Genomic DNA, 18,549 nt, shown 5'->3' on the forward strand with positions numbered 1-18,549 from the left:
CTAGGGCATCTCTGCATCAACCGACTCGCCAATCCTTGTCCATCATGCCTTCGAATAATAACTGAACATGTCGAGTTTCAGCACCAGTTGAGCGATAGGGTTGTTGTCCAACGCATCGATTCTTTCCGAACCTTCCTTGTCGCCAGCAACATCCTTCTTACCGCCGTAGTCTCCCTTCTCGCTGAGTCCTTTGCAGACCGTCAGGAAAACCTCAACGTTTCGTCTGAAGGTCTTGTACAGGCTCTTGGCCGTCGCATCGCCCTGGCTACGAGAGCTTCGCCTGTCGGCCCGGAGTCTCGCGAATTTGGCAAACTTGAGTATGACTCTGAATATGTCATCGAGCAGCTTGAGAATGGGCTGCTGTCTCTTCCTCAGGAGCAGTGCCAGCATGATCCGATCAAGAACCTGAGAGTGCTGCTCGCGCAGGCGATCGGGACTGATGGCCGATCCTGACAGTGTTGTCACCTCGTCGCTTTTCAAGTCTGCCTCTACTTTGTCCAGGAGACTTCCAAACGCCCGCCATGGCATCTCAATTCCAATGTCGAAGATGTAGCTGCTGATGCCCGCCACAAAGTGACGAGCCTCGTAGCAAAAACGGACCGAAACACCCTCAACGTCGTGCCATCCAGACTCTCTGGCTGTGACATCCCGGAAGAGCCGGTTGACTGTGTACTGCATCCGCAAGACGCGCAACAGCAGTTTGAAGATCCGATCATACTGCACCAGTATGATTGGCGTGATGATGGATCCCAATGCCTGGGGAGGCTTGTAAGACAGCCGAAGAAAGTCAAGTGCCTCCAGTCCATCCGGATCCATGCATTTGTCGATCTCCTCGTTGGAAAGGCTTCGCACACCGAAGCTGAGATCGCCGGGAAGTTCATGGGCTTCGCCATCTCGTGATTGAGATGAGCCCCCTTTTACAGGGCCTTCGTAACTCTCAGTCAAGACGCCCATCAGTGCTAGGCGCAGCTCTGAACTGGCAGGAGGCCATGTGTCTCTACCACTAAGCCTTAGGCCCATTACTCCACCTTGATGAGCGACGCCGGCCTGTCTCTCGGCCGTCTCGAGGTCTGGATCAAATAGTGCGTGAGAGAGGCGGCTGCAGAAGAATCCGTTTCCAAGGAGCTGGAATTCCTTTTGCAAGCTCAGGTGCTGTCTGAGGTCATGGGACGTGAACAGTAACTTCAAGCTCTCTCTGCCGACGACCTTTGATTGGACCGAGATGATGGAGCCGAATGAAAGAACTGGAAGCAGAGACCAATGAGGGGTGAAGTCGGTACCGGCGTTTCCAACCTCTGTCCTGACATCAGCCAGGCGCTCCCTGATGATGATTCCCAACGGATCCTCCGCAGTCGAGTCGCCCATGGGCTGTGCAAAGTCCTGTATAGATGCCTCCAGTCGATTCTGCAATTGGATTTCGTCGAGACCAAAGAACTGTAGCTGGTACCCCGCTGCATCGCCCATCGGCCATCTCGGCATCTCGAGGTTAGTGAGCGTTTCTGGGCTATGTTGCTGAATAGCATCCCGCAGCTCATGCTCATACGAGTGAACCTTACTCTCTAAAAGAACTATGGCATCCCAGTCGAAGAGCCACTCAAGCGTAGGTGGTCGACTTGACGAGACTGTTCTTGACTGTGCCAAGGGATGACTCGGGTGGGTAGTTCTGATGAACCGAAGGTTTCGTCCGACCTTGAACAGTGATTTGACTATATCATCAGGCATGAAGCTGGGTATCCGTTCAGTGTCCAAACGGTAATCGACCTCGTCAACCTCGTCTCCGAAGTCATCAATGTAAGTCTCGGACTCGACCTTGATAAAGCCTTTCTGCCTGCCGACTTCATGCTTGCCTAAAGGAACGCCGACTTCACGTCGAGTGCCAATCCACTCCTCGACCAACTCGATCCAAGGTCGCGAGACCCGCCGCAAGACCTCGCGCATCATATCTCTCAGGTGTATCTCGGCATACTCTGCCGATTGTGCTTGCTGGTATACAATGACAAATACGTCCTCATCCAGATGACCACGTCGTATTTTGGCCACTAGAGAATCGAACTGCTTTAGGATGGTGTACGTTTGGCCAATGAGTGACTGGACCTGAAGAATCGACCTCGGTGACTGGTGGTGCAAGGCAATGCTGCTCTGAATGACCAAAAGCGCCTTGTCCACAGAGCTTGCCAAAGCTACCCGGCATGGTGTTGGATGTTTCTTGTACGTTGTTTCGACAAATTGTCGTAGTCGCCGATAGGTGTTCCCACATCTTAAGCATGCTTTCTGAACCTCCTGGATAGTCTTTCCAGAGTAGCCCGAGATCCTGATCTTTGGAAGAGCCGGCTTGAACGTAGTTGTCTCCTCTTCCCAGGAGAAGAAGACCGATTCTCTGCCAAGAGCCAGAGACAACAGCGCGTTACAGTAAGGTCTCGCTTCCACTACACTAAAATCAGAACTCTCAAGTCTCAATGGGTTTTGGTCAGAACCCATCAGAGCGTCAGTTGCTCCAGGGCCAGCTTCCGTTATGAAAAAGGGCTTCGTCCACGACGAGTTGGGTGCCTCGAAACGATTCCATGTTTTGTACTCTGGCGGCCGTAGCGTTGGCTTGTCGAGCGCCATCCATAGGTCGCGAAGATCAAAGCCATTCTCAAGCAGGGGTTCCTCCTGCTCTTCCTCCGGCGCATCGGCGGCGCTCGAGTCGGTTCGTTCCGCGTCAGGATCTATCGTAGGAAGTGCAAAGAGCTGGTTCGGCTGGTCTTCGGGTAGCTTCCATAGTAGTGAAGCTTCCGTTTCTACGGAACGTATTGGTCAGAAAGACTCAAGGACTGCTTCTGATAAAACCCACCATTTAGTTCAAGCGCAAAGAAACCATTGTCGTCCTTGGGAAGTTCCCACTGTGGTGGTTCCCAGAAATCTGGGATCGCAAAGACGTCGGCAGTTTCGTCCTGCACGAACATGATTATGAGATCGTTGAAGAAGGCTTGTGGCGTAGCATTGATGTAAACAGATCTTGAGTGCAGGCTGCCGACAGTGACATCGCAAGGTCAGGTCGTAAGTGTCGTCGCACCCTTCTCGCACACCGCAATGAAGCCTGGGCAAGGACTGCATAGCCTAGCCCCGCGACGCGCCAGTCGCGTCATACTTTACAGGTACAAAGCACTAAAGATGTCCCCTGCATTGGGATGAATGCTAGTGGCTACCCCCCGCAAAGCGGCTCCTGGCGGCTCAGAAAATAAAATACCCTGCCGTGCCTGAGACTAAGCTCGACCAACGACCGAAGCTCCAATTACACCTTTCTCTACCTTTGCAACCTTCAACAATTTCACAACCACGACATCACCTCGGAGCGCAATTTGACGGCTGCATTCAGCGCCCCAAACATACGCACTTTGGTCTATCACAAAATTTCTCAACGCAGCTACGATGCCGCCCAAGAAGAAGGCGCGAAGCAGCGTCTCAGCTGTCGCGACGCCGACGCCAGCTCGCGACGACGATGCCATGGATGTTGACACCCCGACAGCCGACACCCCAACAGCTGCTGCGCCGGTTGTCAAGCCCTCCGCTGACGAATGGCCAAATAATCATTGGACTGACGACCAGTTGTCATCACTTTTCAAGGGCGTCATCAGATGGAAGCCGGCGGGTCAGTCTGCTTGAGAACCTCTATGTTTACAGTGACGAACTAAAGCTAACACACTTCTTTGCAGGCATGCACAAACATTTCAGAATGATTGCTATCAGCGAGCACCTTCGGAATCACGGTATCGGTCCGGAAGACTGTCCACACACGCGCATCCCCCATATCTGGCAGAAACTTCGCACCTTGTACGATCTTCCGACTATTGATCAGCGCGAGGATTACTTCGATGCCCAAGATGACGAAAACTACGATAAACGGTTCAAAGAATTTACTCTCCCCCCTGGCGACTTCTACGATATGCAATTGGAGCGCCTCTTGGCAGACCCAAGCGAAGCCCCTACATCTCCCGGAGCGTTGGAGCTTACGCCACCGCCGCCATCCCCTGGCGGTAGCAATGCTGGGGCCAGCAGGAGGAGAAAGCGCGCTTCCACTGTCACCAAGACTCGCGCCAGCACCGTTGAGGACACGGAGGATGGCGGTACGGACGTCGCATCGCCACCGCCAAAGTCTGCCAGGGTAGCCAGAAGCCAGAAGCGGGCTGCTGGCAAGGCCAAGGCGGCAGAGAAAGCGGAAAAGGCTGAGAAGTCTGGGAAGGCAGAAAAAGTCGAAAAAGCTGAAAAGGTGGGGAAAGCTGGCAAGAACTCAAAGGCTCAGTCTACTAAATCTTCCTCTTCCTCCTCCTCCTCCTCAGACGACGAGGAGAACGAGGAGAACGAGGAGGAAGACGAGGAAGACGAGGAAGACGAGGAGGAGCAAGAGGATGAAGATAATGAGGAGGGAGAAGAAGAAGAGGACGAGGAAGAAGGCAGCGACAGCGGAAGTGGCTCCGACGAGGAAGAAGATGAGGAAGAGAGCGCTGAAGAGAGCGGTGCACCAGTGTCAAGGACCCGAGGAGCTGCTCGTGGTCGTGGAAGAGGCAGGGGACGGGGCAGAGGAAGGTCACGGGGGCGGTGAACAGGTTCACAGTCACCAATCGTATGAAGTCGTTGGTTGGAATGGCGTATGGACTATGATACCCGTCGCAGGGCGCGACAACACACAGTGGACGAGCACGGTGCTATCAGTATGCATCATTATTGGCATTAGAGCCCGGTAGACATTGGACGGTGCGGTTTGTCCAAAAAATTACATTAGAAAGACCAAGTCTATGGGTATCAAGAACAGGAAGAGCAATCATTCACAGCCCAGATTTCAGAAGACGTCAAGACTGCTTCGCTAGCAAGTTGGCCGTCCCCAGCATTTCCCACTCGCTGTGAAACGCTAATCTCTCCCTCCATTGTCGACCAACATCGTAAATATCTTCCACGTCCTTCATGCCCCTCCGACCGCGCTCAGCTAGAGTCGGCTTCACCAGCGGTTCCGGGGGTTGCCGTTGCAAAAGCCTCCACATCTCTGCCTCGGCCTCGTAAGATGCTTTCGCATCCTTGGCATCGGCGTAAGCCTCCTGTCCCCGCTCGTTTCTGATCCTGTGCTTCAGCGCCTCTCTTGTGCGGTGCGTTTCTGGGAAATCGTACGCGGAGTACTTGAGTACCTCTTTGGCTTCTTCGTTGACTTCAAACTCAGCATCGTCCATCATGACAGACGACTCGCTGTCCGAGTTCTCAGACGCCGAGTCATCGGGCTCAGAGGACTCAGAAGACTCGCCAGTTTCAAGCTTGAATCCTGGCGTCACAGACCTGCTACCCGCATCTGACGGGTCAGAGGCTCCTGACTCCTGGCGCAGAGTCTGTTCCACCTCATCGTAGGACATTGGCTGCTCCTCTTCGTCGAGTGATTCCGTAACATCCCCTTCATCCTGTACGTCAACATCATCGTTCACGACTTCCAGGCGTAGCCTACGCGCGCAAAGAACCCAAAATTCATTGCTGTTCGGCTTCATGCCCAGCGAGGCCACCGCCGCATCAACATCCTTCCGCCGCACAAGACCCCTCACGGTGGGATCCACCTTCCTCTTCGCCCTGATCCGAGACTCCGCCATGAAGAGCGTGGTCAGGACAATCTTTTTGGTGGTTGACGCGAGAAGTGAATGGAAATCCTGTAGTGCGGTAGCTCTGATACTTGGCGGCTCTTCACTAACGAACTGCCAATTGTTTTCGGCGTGGGGAGCGTTCATGAAGATCTCCTCCGTAAGCCGAAGGAATTCCTTGACGCGAAGAAGTTCCGTGAACTCAAGGCCATGGTGATTTGCGAAATCCGGGTCTTTCTTGAGTCCGCGGCCCCCCTCAATGCGCCTCGCAAGCTCTGGAGTAATGTTCCAGCACTCGCCCCATTTCTTCTGTTCGGCGAGCTCTTCGTGCCTTTCTTGCCTAAATGACAAAGCATCAGCTGCCTCGTCAAGGGCGTGACAGCATGGTTGACTGATTTCGACAGCTGCCGGGTAGTCTGCCAGTTCCGCAAGGTATTCCAGGCGGTGATCCTGTTCTCGCTCTCTTCTCTCCACCGCGTCCTGGAGCAAGGCGATATACTGGCGAACCTCGATCTCGCTCTTCGTTCGTATCCTCTGCGCAATACCTTGGAGGTCGTCTTTTCCGAGCCTGGCGAGCGCCTCAAAGAACAGCTTCTTCTCGAAAGGAGTCCAAAATGTCATGCCGATCTGGGAAGGTGGCAGCTCCTCTTCCGTGCCGCCTTCGATTTGGTTCACGGCATCTGCAATGTCTGCATTCAGAAGATCGAGATAAGCGTTGTTGAAGAGTCCTTTGTGGCGCTTGAGAATCGGTTCGACTGCCGTGCCAGATGCCCGTCGTTTTTGGGATGAGCGGCCACGATTGACAGAAGCCACGTCGTCATCGGACGAGCCTCGAAGCACTTCTGCTCCAAGAAGATCCACCTCTGTTGATTCAAGAGGGATATCCTCGTGTGGTCCAGTACCTGCCTCGTCTGGTGAAAAATCGGCGTCCGGATCCATGCTCATCTTCGTTCAACGCCCTGAAGTCGACGATCTTGCTCGGGCGATATGAGAGGTACATGTTGCGATGACAACTATATCTCGATGTCAGATCAATTATGAAATGACACCTCAGGCTTGTGAGAGAAATTGAAGAATAAAGGTGTCGCGGTTGCCCTACGGATGCATGTGATGTGAGGTTCTCATGAGACGAAGGTCTCTTGAGAATGAAGATTTCCTTGTAGGGAATCGCTCAGACAGAAGTATCCCCAGTATTTGTGCCGCTAGAGCCTAGCACCTAGGCTCACACCCGATTGTCTGTGTGGATGCGTTATGGGTGGTAGGTACACTGTAGCCACCTAGGTAGGTAGGTAGGTACCCGTGCCGATTGCCAGCTAAATTTATGGGTCTTGTTCTCATTCTCTGATTGGAAGATATCTCCAATCCTAGCCAATTCTCCTGGGTTCCCGGACTGCATCGACGGTGATTCTAATCCTCTAGCTCGCCATCAACATGGGAATCGACCAAAAATGTTGTCATCTTTCTTTGGGAAGATACTGAGGACACAAACAACAGGTAGAATCCTGAGCCAAGCGGGACGGTTCATACCCAAGAACCTGCCTCTTCACACTCAACGGTTCTTAAGCACCAAGATCCAGCTGAGAAGCTACCAAGAGGAATGCATCCAGTCGGTTTTACAGTCCCTGCAAAATGGACATAAAAGACTGGGCATCTCGCTGGCCACTGGCAGCGGCAAGACTGTGAGCTCAGACTATTTTCTGGCAACGCATGTAGAACAAGACTAATAATACTCGGCAGGTCATCTTTACTCAATTGATAGAAAGGATACAGCCAAGGCAAGACCGCACCACGCAGACTCTCATCCTCGCTCATAGGAGAGAGCTCGTGGAGCAAGCTGCGAGGCACTGCACCAATGCATACCCAGACAAGTCAGTCGATATTGAGATGGGGTCTCTGCATGCCACGGGCACTGCAGACATTACTGTTGCTAGCCTCCAGAGCATCACATCCGGAGAACGACTGGATAAGTTCGACCCGGAGAGATTCAAGCTGGTCCTCGTTGACGAGGCTCATCACATCGTCGCTCCCGGATACATGCGCGTACTCCGTCATTTCGGCCTTGACACCAAGCAGGCCGACTCTCCCTCCCTCGTGGGCGTGTCGGCCACCTTTTCACGGTTCGACGGCCTGAAACTCGGCGCTGCTATTGACGAGATCGTCTACCACAAGGACTACGTAGACATGATCGGCGACAAATGGCTATCAGACGTTATCTTCACTACAGTCGAATCGACAGCCGACATATCCAAAGTCAGGAGCGGTGCCAACGGCGACTTCCAAGCCGGAGAACTCTCCAAGGCCGTCAACACGGAGAAGATCAATGAAATCACCGTGCGAAGCTGGCTTGCAAAGGCAGCAGAAAGAAAGTCAACTCTCGTGTTCTGCGTCGACCTGGCTCACGTCGCGGGACTGACGCAAACGTTCCGCAAACACGGATTCGACGCAAGATTCGTGACTGGTGATACGCCAAAAGTGGAAAGAAGTGCCATCCTGGAAGCATTTCGTGGGGGAGAGTTTCCCGTGCTCGTAAACTGCGGAGTGTTCACCGAGGGGACGGATATCCCAAACATTGACTGCGTCATTCTCGCTCGACCAACGCGATCTCGAAATCTGCTCGTACAGATGATTGGCAGGGGCATGAGGTTGCACAAAGGAAAGACGGACTGCCATGTCATTGACATGGTTTCCAGCCTTGAGACTGGCATCGTCACAACACCGACGCTCTTCGGCCTTGATCCGGGCGAGATTGTTGACCAGGCGTCGACGGCGGATATGCGTAAGACTAGTGAGAGAAGGGAGGCAGAAAAGATTCGACAGCACCAAGCCTACGACGCGTCCTCGAGCTCTCAATCCGTGTCCGCGGGCTCGGTCACTTTTACCGACTACAACTCTGTGTTCGATCTCATCGAGGATGCATCGGGGGAGAAGCACATTCGGGCCATCAGCCATTATGCCTGGGTACAGGTTGGCTTGGACAAATACGTTCTCTGTGCCCCCAACGGCAGCTTCATCAGGATTTCCAAGCTGGATGTCGAAGCTGGGAAAAACCAGCCAGCTTGGCAGGCTGTTGAGGTCAGGGCCCTTCCGCCTGGTATTTCCAAGTCACCATTTGCTGCTCCGAGAGAACTCTTGAGGGCCGCCACGTTCACCGACGCCGTGCACGGCAGTGACAAGTACGCCTCGGAAGTGTTTCCTCATGTATTCATCCACCGGTATCAGCGCTGGAGAAAGGGGCCGCCGACCAAGGGACAACTCGACTTCCTCAACAAGCTGCGTACGAAGCAAGAACCGTTGACAGCTGATGACGTGGACAAGGGCAAGGCAACTGATATGATCACTAAGATGAAGCACGGGGCGAGGGGCAGGTTTGCCAATATACTGACGGAGAAACGGCGTGTGGAACGCCACAGCCAGAAGAAAGCCCAGCAAGAGGCACGGGAGAGGGTCTCGGTTGGACCTATATCGTCATGAGAGACTGAAATGTCAAGAACACCGTTCTCACTATTCTGGATTATACCCAACTCAAATGTCAAGCACGATCATGAATAGAATCTAAAATTTGTCCTGTTTGGGTAGAATATACAACCAAAATTGCAGTTTTTAGTTGATCATGCTGGCTGGTGTGAGACGAATGGGAATCCATGTTGATACAGACAATAATGGCGTTGACTGAGCGGCATTCGTCCTCGTAGCGTTCTGTTGTCGACGTTTTGGTGGTCCTGACACCTTGTCAAACCCAAGAATCACATCCGAACTAATATTTCACAACATCACATACGAGAGTCATTGATCGACCATGGGTATCATTGCATGTCAAGGCCAACCTGAAAGGTGCGCTGAGGTATGTGTACAGGTTCCATCTTCATCACTCCCGCCTGCAGATCAACCAGCCGCTCAATATTGCGCTGTCTTGTCCGCCGCCATGACAATCTTTTCGTTCTCCGCCTGGCGGCTTCGCCGGGCCGACCAGCATAAAAAGAGCATGAACTTTTTTCCCCATCTTGCCACCTAGACATCACTGTAGTCCGATTCGTGGCCACTCGCGCATCGTCAAGCCGCATTTCGCGTTGACGGAGCCAGTGACTACGCAACCTGGCGACTAAGATGCCGATTTGGGGCAGTGGAAGAAACCGCACGACCCGCTAAACCCTTCTCTTTTTGATATCTTCATTTGACCGTCGTCGTCTCTGCTGACGACGTCGTCTGAAGATCATGAAAGCATCAAGCATTCGAAAACCAAACCGCGTACAAGGTATCTTTTCTTTTTTGTCCTCAGTCTCTCGACGTTGGGGGTATAAAGAGTGGACGTGAAATCGTGCCGAGACAAGGAACCATCAAAACCCAAAAACAACACTAAGGATTTCGACTGAAATCAGGTAAAACAGAACAAGAGCAAAGCACGAGGGCGACGCAACGCAAAACAGCAGAAACTTCGGCCGACCGATGCATCAGAAGCGACGTTCCGGGTATTGTACGCCAGGGTATATCCAGCCGGGGTATTTTGCACGTAGAGGTTCTAAGACGGGAATCTAACGGAAAGGTCCGATGGGACCGGGGTATCCAGAATTCGTAGAATGAGACGTAGAAGGGCGTCCGCTGTCGCCGGACGCACGAGTGCTGTGACGGGGCGTAACGTCACCAGGTTGGGGAATGGTCAGTTTGTCCGAACCATTCCCGAGGGGCCTGTGGGCCCAAGGGTTGTCGTCGTCTGGAAGATTGACGCCGCTATCGTTCCAGGGGTTGCGATCCGCATTAAAGCTGCGGGTAGACTCGATCGAAATGAGAGAAGACTTGGAAACATTGCTGGATCCTTTGAAAAAGTTGCCGTTCGTCGAGTGGGAGCTGTTCTTGCGGCGGTCGAGGAAAGACGAAATTGAGGTCATGCTGCCGGGCTTACGCAGGCGGTCGAAAATGGTGCTTCGCTCGCGAGCGACCTCGCCCTCGAAAGCGGCCTTGGTGGGAGAATCGGCGGCAATGGTGGCAGGAGCATGCTGAAGGAGCTTCGAGTCGAAGTATTGGAGGGAGTCCTCAAAAGAGTCCGACTTGGGACGGGGAATCGATCCCTTGAGAATGGTCACCTCGACACCAGCAGTGGCGAACTGTGCAAGCAAGAAGTCAATGGCATCGCGGAGGCCCCCAGCGTTGTTGCGAGTGAACGTCCAGCGCAAAGCGATGGCTGGGAGACCATCCTCAGAGTCGGCATCCTGGTGAACGGACACGTCGACTTCGTACTGGGTCTTCAACTTGGGGACAAGATCGTGAGCAAAGCTCGGCGATTCAAGGAACTTGATGAGCTCCGGAGTGCGAGTGAGAACGAGCTCGTGATTATCAGGCACCATGCCCTAAGAGCTGTCAGTATTTGTTCTGCTGGTGAGGGGCAAGTTTGTTGCCAATGCTTACCAAAAACTCGTCGACGCAATGAGGGACCTGCCACTGTGGGCCAGTCACGGTCACCTCATCGCTGGCTTGTTCGGTGCTTGGGAAGACGATCTTGCAGTTGTACTTGCTCTCCAGTTCATCAATGTCACTGAGACGTGCAAGGAGCTGGCGATGGTACAAACGGTCGACGTTCACGATCTGAGAGGTGTACTCCGAGTCCTAGTAGACATGTCAGTGACGGGCGGCAAAGTCATCGCTGAGGAAACTCACGGCTCTGTCGACCATCTCCAGAATCTCGTTCTTAACGGCATCGAGATTCTGGGCGTTCCTGGCAGGCGTGCGGCAGATGACGTTGTCAACCTTGACATCGTCGTCTTCGCGGCCCATGCCGCCTCGGTCCATTGCATTCGAGAACTTGACAAAGACAGAGTGCTTCTTCATGATGCGCTGAATATGCTGTCCTCCGATGCCAATGATGCGCTTGTGGTACTGGTCAGGGACATGGAAAGAGATGGAAGCGGGCATCTCTTGCTCAACAAGAGTCAGACCCTGCTTCATCGAGTCGTAGCTGGCGGCCATGACATCAATGTTGAAGTTGTACTCATTGAAGCCGTCGAAGATGATCTGGACACTGCTCTGGCCCATAATCTTGTTGATCTTTCCGTTCTTCTTGCCGCTGACGAATTCCTTGTGCTCATTGGCAAGCTCGATCTTGACGCGAATTTGGTACTGAGACTGCACGAGAAACTTAATCTCGGACATGACCATCAGGGCCGCCTTCACAGAGTCGTCAGATCCAGTGATGGAGAAGTTCATCTTATCGAAAGACAGATCGGCATCCGAGTTCGCACAAACATCGCCGAGCATGGTTCTGACGTCAGCGGGGTTGGGGAGCTGCCGGCTGTCAGGCTGCTGGATCCACCAAGCTGCACTGTAGAACTGTCCAGCCTGTGGTATCATGTCAGAACGTGTGTGAGAAAGGGCAGTCATGGCCATCCAGACTTACCAAAGCCATGATCTCGCGTACGGTGCGCTCGACATGCAGTCCTTCGCTGCCTTGGACTCGGACCATGTTGCGCTGGCTTGCAAGAGGCGGGAACAAGATGTAGGTGCCGTTTGCCTCGAGAATCTTGCGGACCTTGTCGAGGCGCGTGAGGAGAACGCTGTCAATCTTGGCAGGCGCGATAGTGACATCCTTCATGTACAGCCTAATGCGCGAAACGGTCTCATGGAGCTTCTGCTTAGCCAGTTCAATGGCCTGCGGGCTTTCTCCCGTGATGAAGATATCCGTTGGGTCTCTGCGGCTGGCGCCAGGAGGGCAGTAACGGTACATCTGAGAGAAAGGAGGCGGGAAGTAGATGGCGGTGCCGGTGGAAGACTCGATGAGCTTGATGTTCTTCCTGTGGCGGCCGCAAACGAGCTGGTGAATGGACAGGTCGAGCTTGGTGGCATCGACGACTCGGCCGAGCTGTGGTTTCGGTCAGCAAGCTGAGACATAAGCCAGCCAATGATTGGGCAGGCATACCAGAGTGTCAATTTGGATGAGGACACGGGCCTTCGCATGCTCGACCGAGAGAATGTCGCCGTAAATGGCGACTCTCCATCTCTGATCAACGCGCATCTCAGCATCGCCCGTCATGCCGTCAACCATAGGAGTCAACTTGGGGCCAAGGAGGAAAATGTCGACCCCGCAGTACTTGGAAATGTAATCCAGAGTGTCGGTAACTTGCTGTTTCAGAGCTCCGGCAGTAAGATCACAGACAAGATGACCTTCCACATCGACCGTCGTACAACGCTAGATTGGCATTCGTTAATCCACACATTTTGACCCAGCTCCTCATCGTCGAATAAACCTACCAGGACAGTCTGGTTGTCGTTCAAGATCGTCTCCCTGCTCTTGTGGACCATTTCCGGGGTACCCGAAAGACAGACGGTGGTGACCTGTTGTCCCTTTGCGTTCTTGGGCGAGGTAGAGATGACGTGAGCCTCGATCTGGAAGGGGCCGCTGGTGATGTCCTTGCAGACCTTGCGGAGGTTCGCGAGGTTCTGGGTGTGGACGGGCAACTCGTGGACACCCACGTCATCGGGAGCGTCTTCGGGATGGGTCCATCGGAGGACGGCGTCGGCGGTGGCATGGAGGATGTCCTCGGTGTTGGGACCGGCGAGGTCGGAGGCGAACGGAACGTTGAAGGAGTAGTGGATGATGGGCATCGGAGCATCGAGAGGCTGAGGTGAGCTTATTGAAGCAGCCTGCTGGGGAGCTGAGTCTCTTCTCGGGGCCATGGGGTTGATGGGCATGTTAGGACGACCCATTCCGAAGTTGGGGCTCATCCTCTCGGACCAGTGACGCATGTTTGCCAGTTTGTTCATATTGTGAGTGCAGATTGGCGGCCGGGCGAGCGAAGGGTTAGCGGACGACGAAGACGAGAGGCCGAAAGGAAGGGACCGCGAACAACAACTGGGGGGGTATTCAGTGAAAAACAAGGGGGATTTGGAAAAGAAAAAAGAATAAGGGGATAAGGGGAAAGAAGAGCGTAACGCTTCACGAGGCTCTCTATTCTCGCTCTCTCTCTCCTCAGACTCGACAAGGGGTCTGTAGAGAGGGAATGTTTTGTAGGTGGTGATTTTGAGGATGATGAGTGTGGAAGAACTGAGAAGAGGAGTCGGGAGATTCAGCCAGCGAGAGATGGTCATAGGTGGTCAAGGCCACACGGCAGACCCAGTCCAGCCAGGCCAGGCCAGGCAAGGCATGGCATGGCATGGCATGGTCCGGCCACTCCCAGTCCATCCCTCTGTTCCCCGTCCCAGTCTCGAAGGGCCCCAGTGCCCACTGCCCCCAGTGTGCAGAGCGCCCAGTCCCAGTCCAGCAACGAGCTCCACTCCGCCCATCCACCTCTCTACCTTAGCCCACTGCAGTGGTGCCCCCCCCGTCCAGTGTCCCAGAGTTCCCCGTCCCAGTCCATCAGCAGGTATCTTGGACACCAAATGTAGCGGCAACCGCATCGGTACATCTGAGAGACGTTCAAACTGCGCGAAGCAGCATGTAGCGCAGTACTTCTCTTGTCGCCCTCAGACCTGGCCAGTGCCCCCTGTTCAACCAGGCCCTCAGGCGAGGACCACTAAGTTTCCCCCGACGAGACCACCACCTCACCCACAACACACAACACACACACCACTCACGCTCCCACACACACATACCCACAGGCCAAAAGCCAGGGCACATCACCTCACACAGATTGAAGTTGAGAGCGAGGAGTAAGTAGGACATATCCAGTGGGGGACTATGCGTCCGTCCGGCTGGTGTGCCGCCCTTGAAGGCATGCAAGATCATGTGCGCCAATATCTCAGCGTGTCTCTTGAGTTTCTTCTCCTTCTTCTTCTCCTTCTTCTTCTCCTTCTTCTTCTCCTTCTTCTTCTCCTTCTTCTTCTCCTTAGGTAGGTATGCACAAATACAAAGTACCTTAGTGAACTCGTAAATGTTAGGTACCTGCTGGGCGCCTCTGAGGTACCAGGTAACTTCGGCATCTCAACATCCATGACGGGTGACGGTCCCTCGCACGGCGCACCCTTGCTCGTGGAGCGCTACCGCGCTGCAGCGGCCGCAGCTCACTGGCTCTCGCCGCTGACTGGCAGCCTGCAGGGTTTTGGAAGCCCCAGTGGGACGATGCCGAATGGAACTCCCAAAACCACCGCCGAGTCCAATTGGCGCTCTCAGACACTTGAAGGTACATTCAAGGAAGCCAATTTTGCTCTCATTCCACTCTCTTCCACCAACGAGCACAAAAATTCTCAGTCAAAAAACGAGGAAGCATTCGGCCCAAACCACCCAACAACTAATGGTGGGAGTTGACGGTCGATTACAACAACGCATTACGGATGCGTGGTATGTAACGTGGATCCGAGCCCGCCATCGTTGGTTGGCAGTCAGTCAGTGGCAGCTCAGAGTCTGCGGATGCGCCGAGCTATGGCTTCGGAAACCTGCGATATCCCAATTCCCGTCCCACGTCTAGGTCGTCCAAGGGCTCCGGTTCGGAACACCACCTCCTCTCATCCTGCCCGTCCCTGTTGTGCCTAAGGTACCTGGTCCGTCGTTGTCGTCGGCGTCGTGGTGTGTTGTCGATGCCACCTCGGGACTGTCTCTCACTTGCTCGGCTGGATGCAAAACCGTCGTCGTGCATGTATTCCACGCGTACCCAGCCCTCGTGCCGCCCGAACAGCCAACCCGGCACCGCAGATCAGAGACAAAATAGAAGACAGCACGAGCTGGGCCTGGTGGAGGGGAGAAACAGGCGGACCTTGTCTCTGCTCTGGGGGAGACTCGATGATGCCTTCGCGTTCATGTCGCTCGCTCCAAACAAGAATTCAAACAGATGCAGGGAACTCGAACTCCGGCCCAATTAACCAGTACCCCCTAGTAGTAGGGCTGTGTCCTACCTCTCTCTAGGTACCTAGGTAAGGTATTCGTACCTTACCTAAGGCACCTTACCTGTCCGTGCCCAGTGCGCCATATGAAGGTGTCCGATGTCCGGCTTATGTTTTTCTTCCCCATGGTGGTCATTTCCATCTTGTACTTTGTTTTCTTGTTTAGCTTGCGAGTAGATCGAGTCCCTGGTCAATTACTCCCCTAAATAAAGGCTTGCGGCATGGCACGCACGCATGGGTTTAGAACTTAAGCCTACCTCATAATCTCCCATCGTCAAGCACAGCCCCAGGGGTAGCCGACATCTTACGTACCTCCATACGAAGAATGCTGCACAGTTCTCGCTCGTTGCTCTCGGAATTCCTGGCATGACGGTCCCCAACTGCTGAAGCATGTCCGGCTGATGACAACGCCCAGCCCAACAGCTGTGAGGAGGCACTAGAGCCCTCGTCTGGCATGCTGCTTGATGAGGAAGGACCAGGTAGGAGCGTGTGCACCGGGCGAGCACCCGCAAGCTCCATCCCCCGAGGTACCGGAAAGTAGATGGACGCGTTCCTCCAACGCTTTATGCCCTCTTTGCGCCAAACAATAACCTTGGGGCTACTTTTTTTCTTGGCAAATTCTCCAGTGCACTCAGTCGCACCTACCACTTTGGCGGGAAGGCTATCAGATCCAGAGATGGCCCGGCTCCAACTGATCAGATACCGCCGGTGTCTTCCAACATTTCAACATTAATCGTCGTCCCAAAAGATGTTATCACTTCTGCGTTGACGACCAAGATGAGTCTGCTCAATTCCTCCCAGAACTGATACTTTCGTCCATCACCTGCGGTCCACCAGTTGGTCCGTCAGGTCGTCGTCCGTGGACGATGACATCTCGTGAATTAGGGTCAGCTCAACCCCACAACATTGTCCTCGACCTTACCTTAGGTACCTACCTACCTTACCTGCGACTCGTCGGTTGCTTGCGCACCGCCCACCGTCCGCTGCTGAGAGCCCCCCTCTCGTTTCGCCAGGAAGTCGCTCCTGCTGGGTTCCGAACGCTGGGGCACGCGACTGACAGCCGACTGTGGCCCGGCTTAACGGGATGATGTGGTCCAAGCAGGCTTACGCGGTGGTGGCCGAGGGTCTTTCCTCCTTCACAAGTCAGCCCTGGTCACGACTCAACTTTTGATGCTGCGACAGTGACGGCACTCATGATAGTCCGGATTCTGAATCGTCACCACCACATCCGTCGCCGTCATTGTCATGACCGCCGTCAGCGTCACCACCTGCATCGCGCCTAATACCACCTATCCGCGGTGCTGCCATTCCCCCAAGAGAGATTCCGTCGACATACGAGGAACGCCTCCATATTGAACATTGGACGTCCAATCTTTCTCCACGTCCGGGTCCATTCCAATGGGCATTGACTAAAGGTTGGTCCAACACACCCATTGGTGCATCTGCCGAGAACACCTGCGGTTCGCGGATTCCGGCGTGCGTCGACGGAGCACATCTGTCATCAAGAAAACGGCCTGATTTGGGCCCGCCGTCGCAAGATCGGTCTTAGTCAGGTCACTCTGAGGAGCTGTCGATCTGTCCAAAGGTTCCGGCGTTCTCTCACTCTGTGCATATCGGACCTCGAACAGCCAGCCTGCAGATACCTAGTTCAGACAGCCAGCCCGCCTATCTGCACGACTCCAGCTCCCAGGGCCTAGGGGCGCCGTTGGGCTGCTTTGCAGCACTACAATAGCCACCGCGCATTTCTTACTTGGTGTGTGTGTCTGTCCCATTGAACGAGAAAGATCGGCAAAAGGCACACGAGAATCTCCATACTTCCCAAAAGGTCATCCCCCGACATGTTGGAGCTTCGACTGAACTTTCGCCTTTCGCCCTGAAGTCAACCAACATCCCTGAACCCTTTGGCCAACTCTTCCGTCTACGCCTTTACGTCTCAAGGTGCGGGCGTGGCGTGGGGAGCTCGAGCCTCTAGTGAGAGCGTCCCGAATCCCACCGCACCATTCACCCGCGGACCGTGGCCGTGACTATGATCCAGGTAGCCAGTCACCGGCGCCTTCGGGATTTGCTACAGTCCTCCTAGCTAGCTGATAGGGCTGCCGGCATTGGGTAATCTGGGCATGTACCGGCGGTGGCACTTGGCTACTGGCCGCTCCCCTTCTGGGCTCGCGCCGCTCGCCGGAATGTTGGTTCCAACAGCGACTCGGAGACTTCGAGACAATGTTCACTGCGCACGCATACGGCGGTTGTACGGCCCCGAGAGGGTGACTGACACATGTCACGCAAACACCATGGGGATTGTGAATTAGGGCTTCCCTCGCGGGCCCTTGAGCCTGAGCTACCTGGCCCTATCTTGAGCTCGCCCTTGAAAAACATGTCCGAGACAGGGGAGATGCCGTCGACGCCGTCCGTCCTCGCCTGGAAACAAAAACAGGCGCTGGCAGTGGTGTCTGGTTGATTGATCTGCAACCATGGGAAAAGTGGCCGCGCCCCAGCCCCGGCTTGCTGCGACGGCGACCCACCGGCGAATCGACCTACGGAAGGGCGGTTTGCGTCCTCACGCACGCCTATCGTCTCCCAGCGCCAGAAACGGACGAACAAGACGCTCAAGATCCGGCATTTACAGGCGACCGCCAGCAGAGAGGTTGGTAGCGCTCTTCCGACCGTGGTGGGCAATGCGAATCCGGCTCATGGTGATTCAGCTATTTGCAACAGCCTACATCCCACCAGCAGCAGAAGGACGTAGATCGATGATCCCAGGATGAACGTTTCAACCTCGAACTGGTCTTCCACACAAGGGCACCCGGACCAACACAACGCAACAACAAGCAAATGGGCTGACTGGGTACGTCCTTGCAGTGACATTGACTGTTGAACTTTCTTCTCCGGACGAGGCGAGCGGATCAGAATAATGTTATATTGCACCTTGATGCAAGGGCTATGTGTGTTTGGCCGGACCCGCCGGAGCCTGTACACTCTAAACCTTTTGCAACCGATCAGAAAGGTGCACAGTTGATAGCGACTCTCGCACTCTGTCCCTAGCTGGCAACTGATATCTAAAAGTCAACTCGTGTGGTCAACTCTGCCTGTCTGCTTTTGCGCGACCAGCGGTGCGACCAGCGGTGCGACCAGCGGGATTGCCAGCAGCCTGCGGGAG

The 18,549-nt window shown here is 54.4% G+C and overlaps 6 protein-coding genes across 6 annotated transcripts; 3 read left to right on the top strand and 3 right to left on the bottom strand.

The window, feature by feature from the left end:
- Positions 1-42: 42 nt before the first annotated feature.
- On the bottom strand, positions 43-2,945 carry CGGC5_v003808 (uncharacterized protein; the record flags this gene model as incomplete). Its single annotated transcript, XM_032022620.1, has 2 exons — positions 43-2,780; positions 2,834-2,945. The coding sequence occupies 2 exons, from the start codon at positions 2,943-2,945 to the stop codon at positions 43-45; spliced, it is 2,850 nt and encodes a 949-aa protein (XP_031880615.1).
- A 466-nt stretch (positions 2,946-3,411) lies between these two features.
- Positions 3,412-4,582, top strand: EAF7 (Chromatin modification-related protein EAF7; the record flags this gene model as incomplete). Its single annotated transcript, XM_032022619.1, has 2 exons — positions 3,412-3,631; positions 3,696-4,582. 2 exons carry the CDS (start codon positions 3,412-3,414, stop codon positions 4,580-4,582), a joined length of 1,107 nt encoding a protein of 368 aa, XP_031880609.1.
- A 247-nt stretch (positions 4,583-4,829) lies between these two features.
- On the bottom strand, positions 4,830-6,539 carry rrn5 (RNA polymerase I-specific transcription initiation factor rrn5; the record flags this gene model as incomplete). The annotated part of the gene is made up of 1 exon (XM_032022618.1): positions 4,830-6,539. The coding sequence occupies one exon, from the start codon at positions 6,537-6,539 to the stop codon at positions 4,830-4,832; it is 1,710 nt and encodes a 569-aa protein (XP_031880610.1).
- Positions 6,540-7,042: 503 nt separating this feature from the next.
- irc3 (putative mitochondrial ATP-dependent helicase irc3) lies at positions 7,043-9,065 on the top strand (the record flags this gene model as incomplete). The annotated part of the gene is made up of 2 exons (XM_032022617.1): positions 7,043-7,273; positions 7,332-9,065. 2 exons carry the CDS (start codon positions 7,043-7,045, stop codon positions 9,063-9,065), a joined length of 1,965 nt encoding a protein of 654 aa, XP_031880531.1.
- Positions 9,066-10,123: 1,058 nt separating this feature from the next.
- Positions 10,124-13,325, bottom strand: CGGC5_v003812 (KH domain-containing protein; the record flags this gene model as incomplete). Its single annotated transcript, XM_032022616.1, has 6 exons — positions 10,124-10,936; positions 10,995-11,192; positions 11,244-11,921; positions 11,980-12,441; positions 12,499-12,768; positions 12,831-13,325. The coding sequence occupies 6 exons, from the start codon at positions 13,323-13,325 to the stop codon at positions 10,124-10,126; spliced, it is 2,916 nt and encodes a 971-aa protein (XP_031880611.1).
- Positions 13,326-17,863: 4,538 nt separating this feature from the next.
- Positions 17,864-18,146, top strand: CGGC5_v003813 (uncharacterized protein; the record flags this gene model as incomplete). Its single annotated transcript, XM_066151189.1, has 2 exons — positions 17,864-18,036; positions 18,095-18,146. 2 exons carry the CDS (start codon positions 17,864-17,866, stop codon positions 18,144-18,146), a joined length of 225 nt encoding a protein of 74 aa, XP_066009384.1.
- Positions 18,147-18,549: the final 403 nt, after the last annotated feature.

The sequence above is a fragment of the Colletotrichum fructicola genome (genome assembly GCF_000319635.2).
Source record: "Colletotrichum fructicola Nara gc5 chromosome Unknown KSG_Nara_v1_contig02, whole genome shotgun sequence".
NCBI classification, from domain to species: domain Eukaryota; kingdom Fungi; phylum Ascomycota; class Sordariomycetes; order Glomerellales; family Glomerellaceae; genus Colletotrichum; species Colletotrichum fructicola.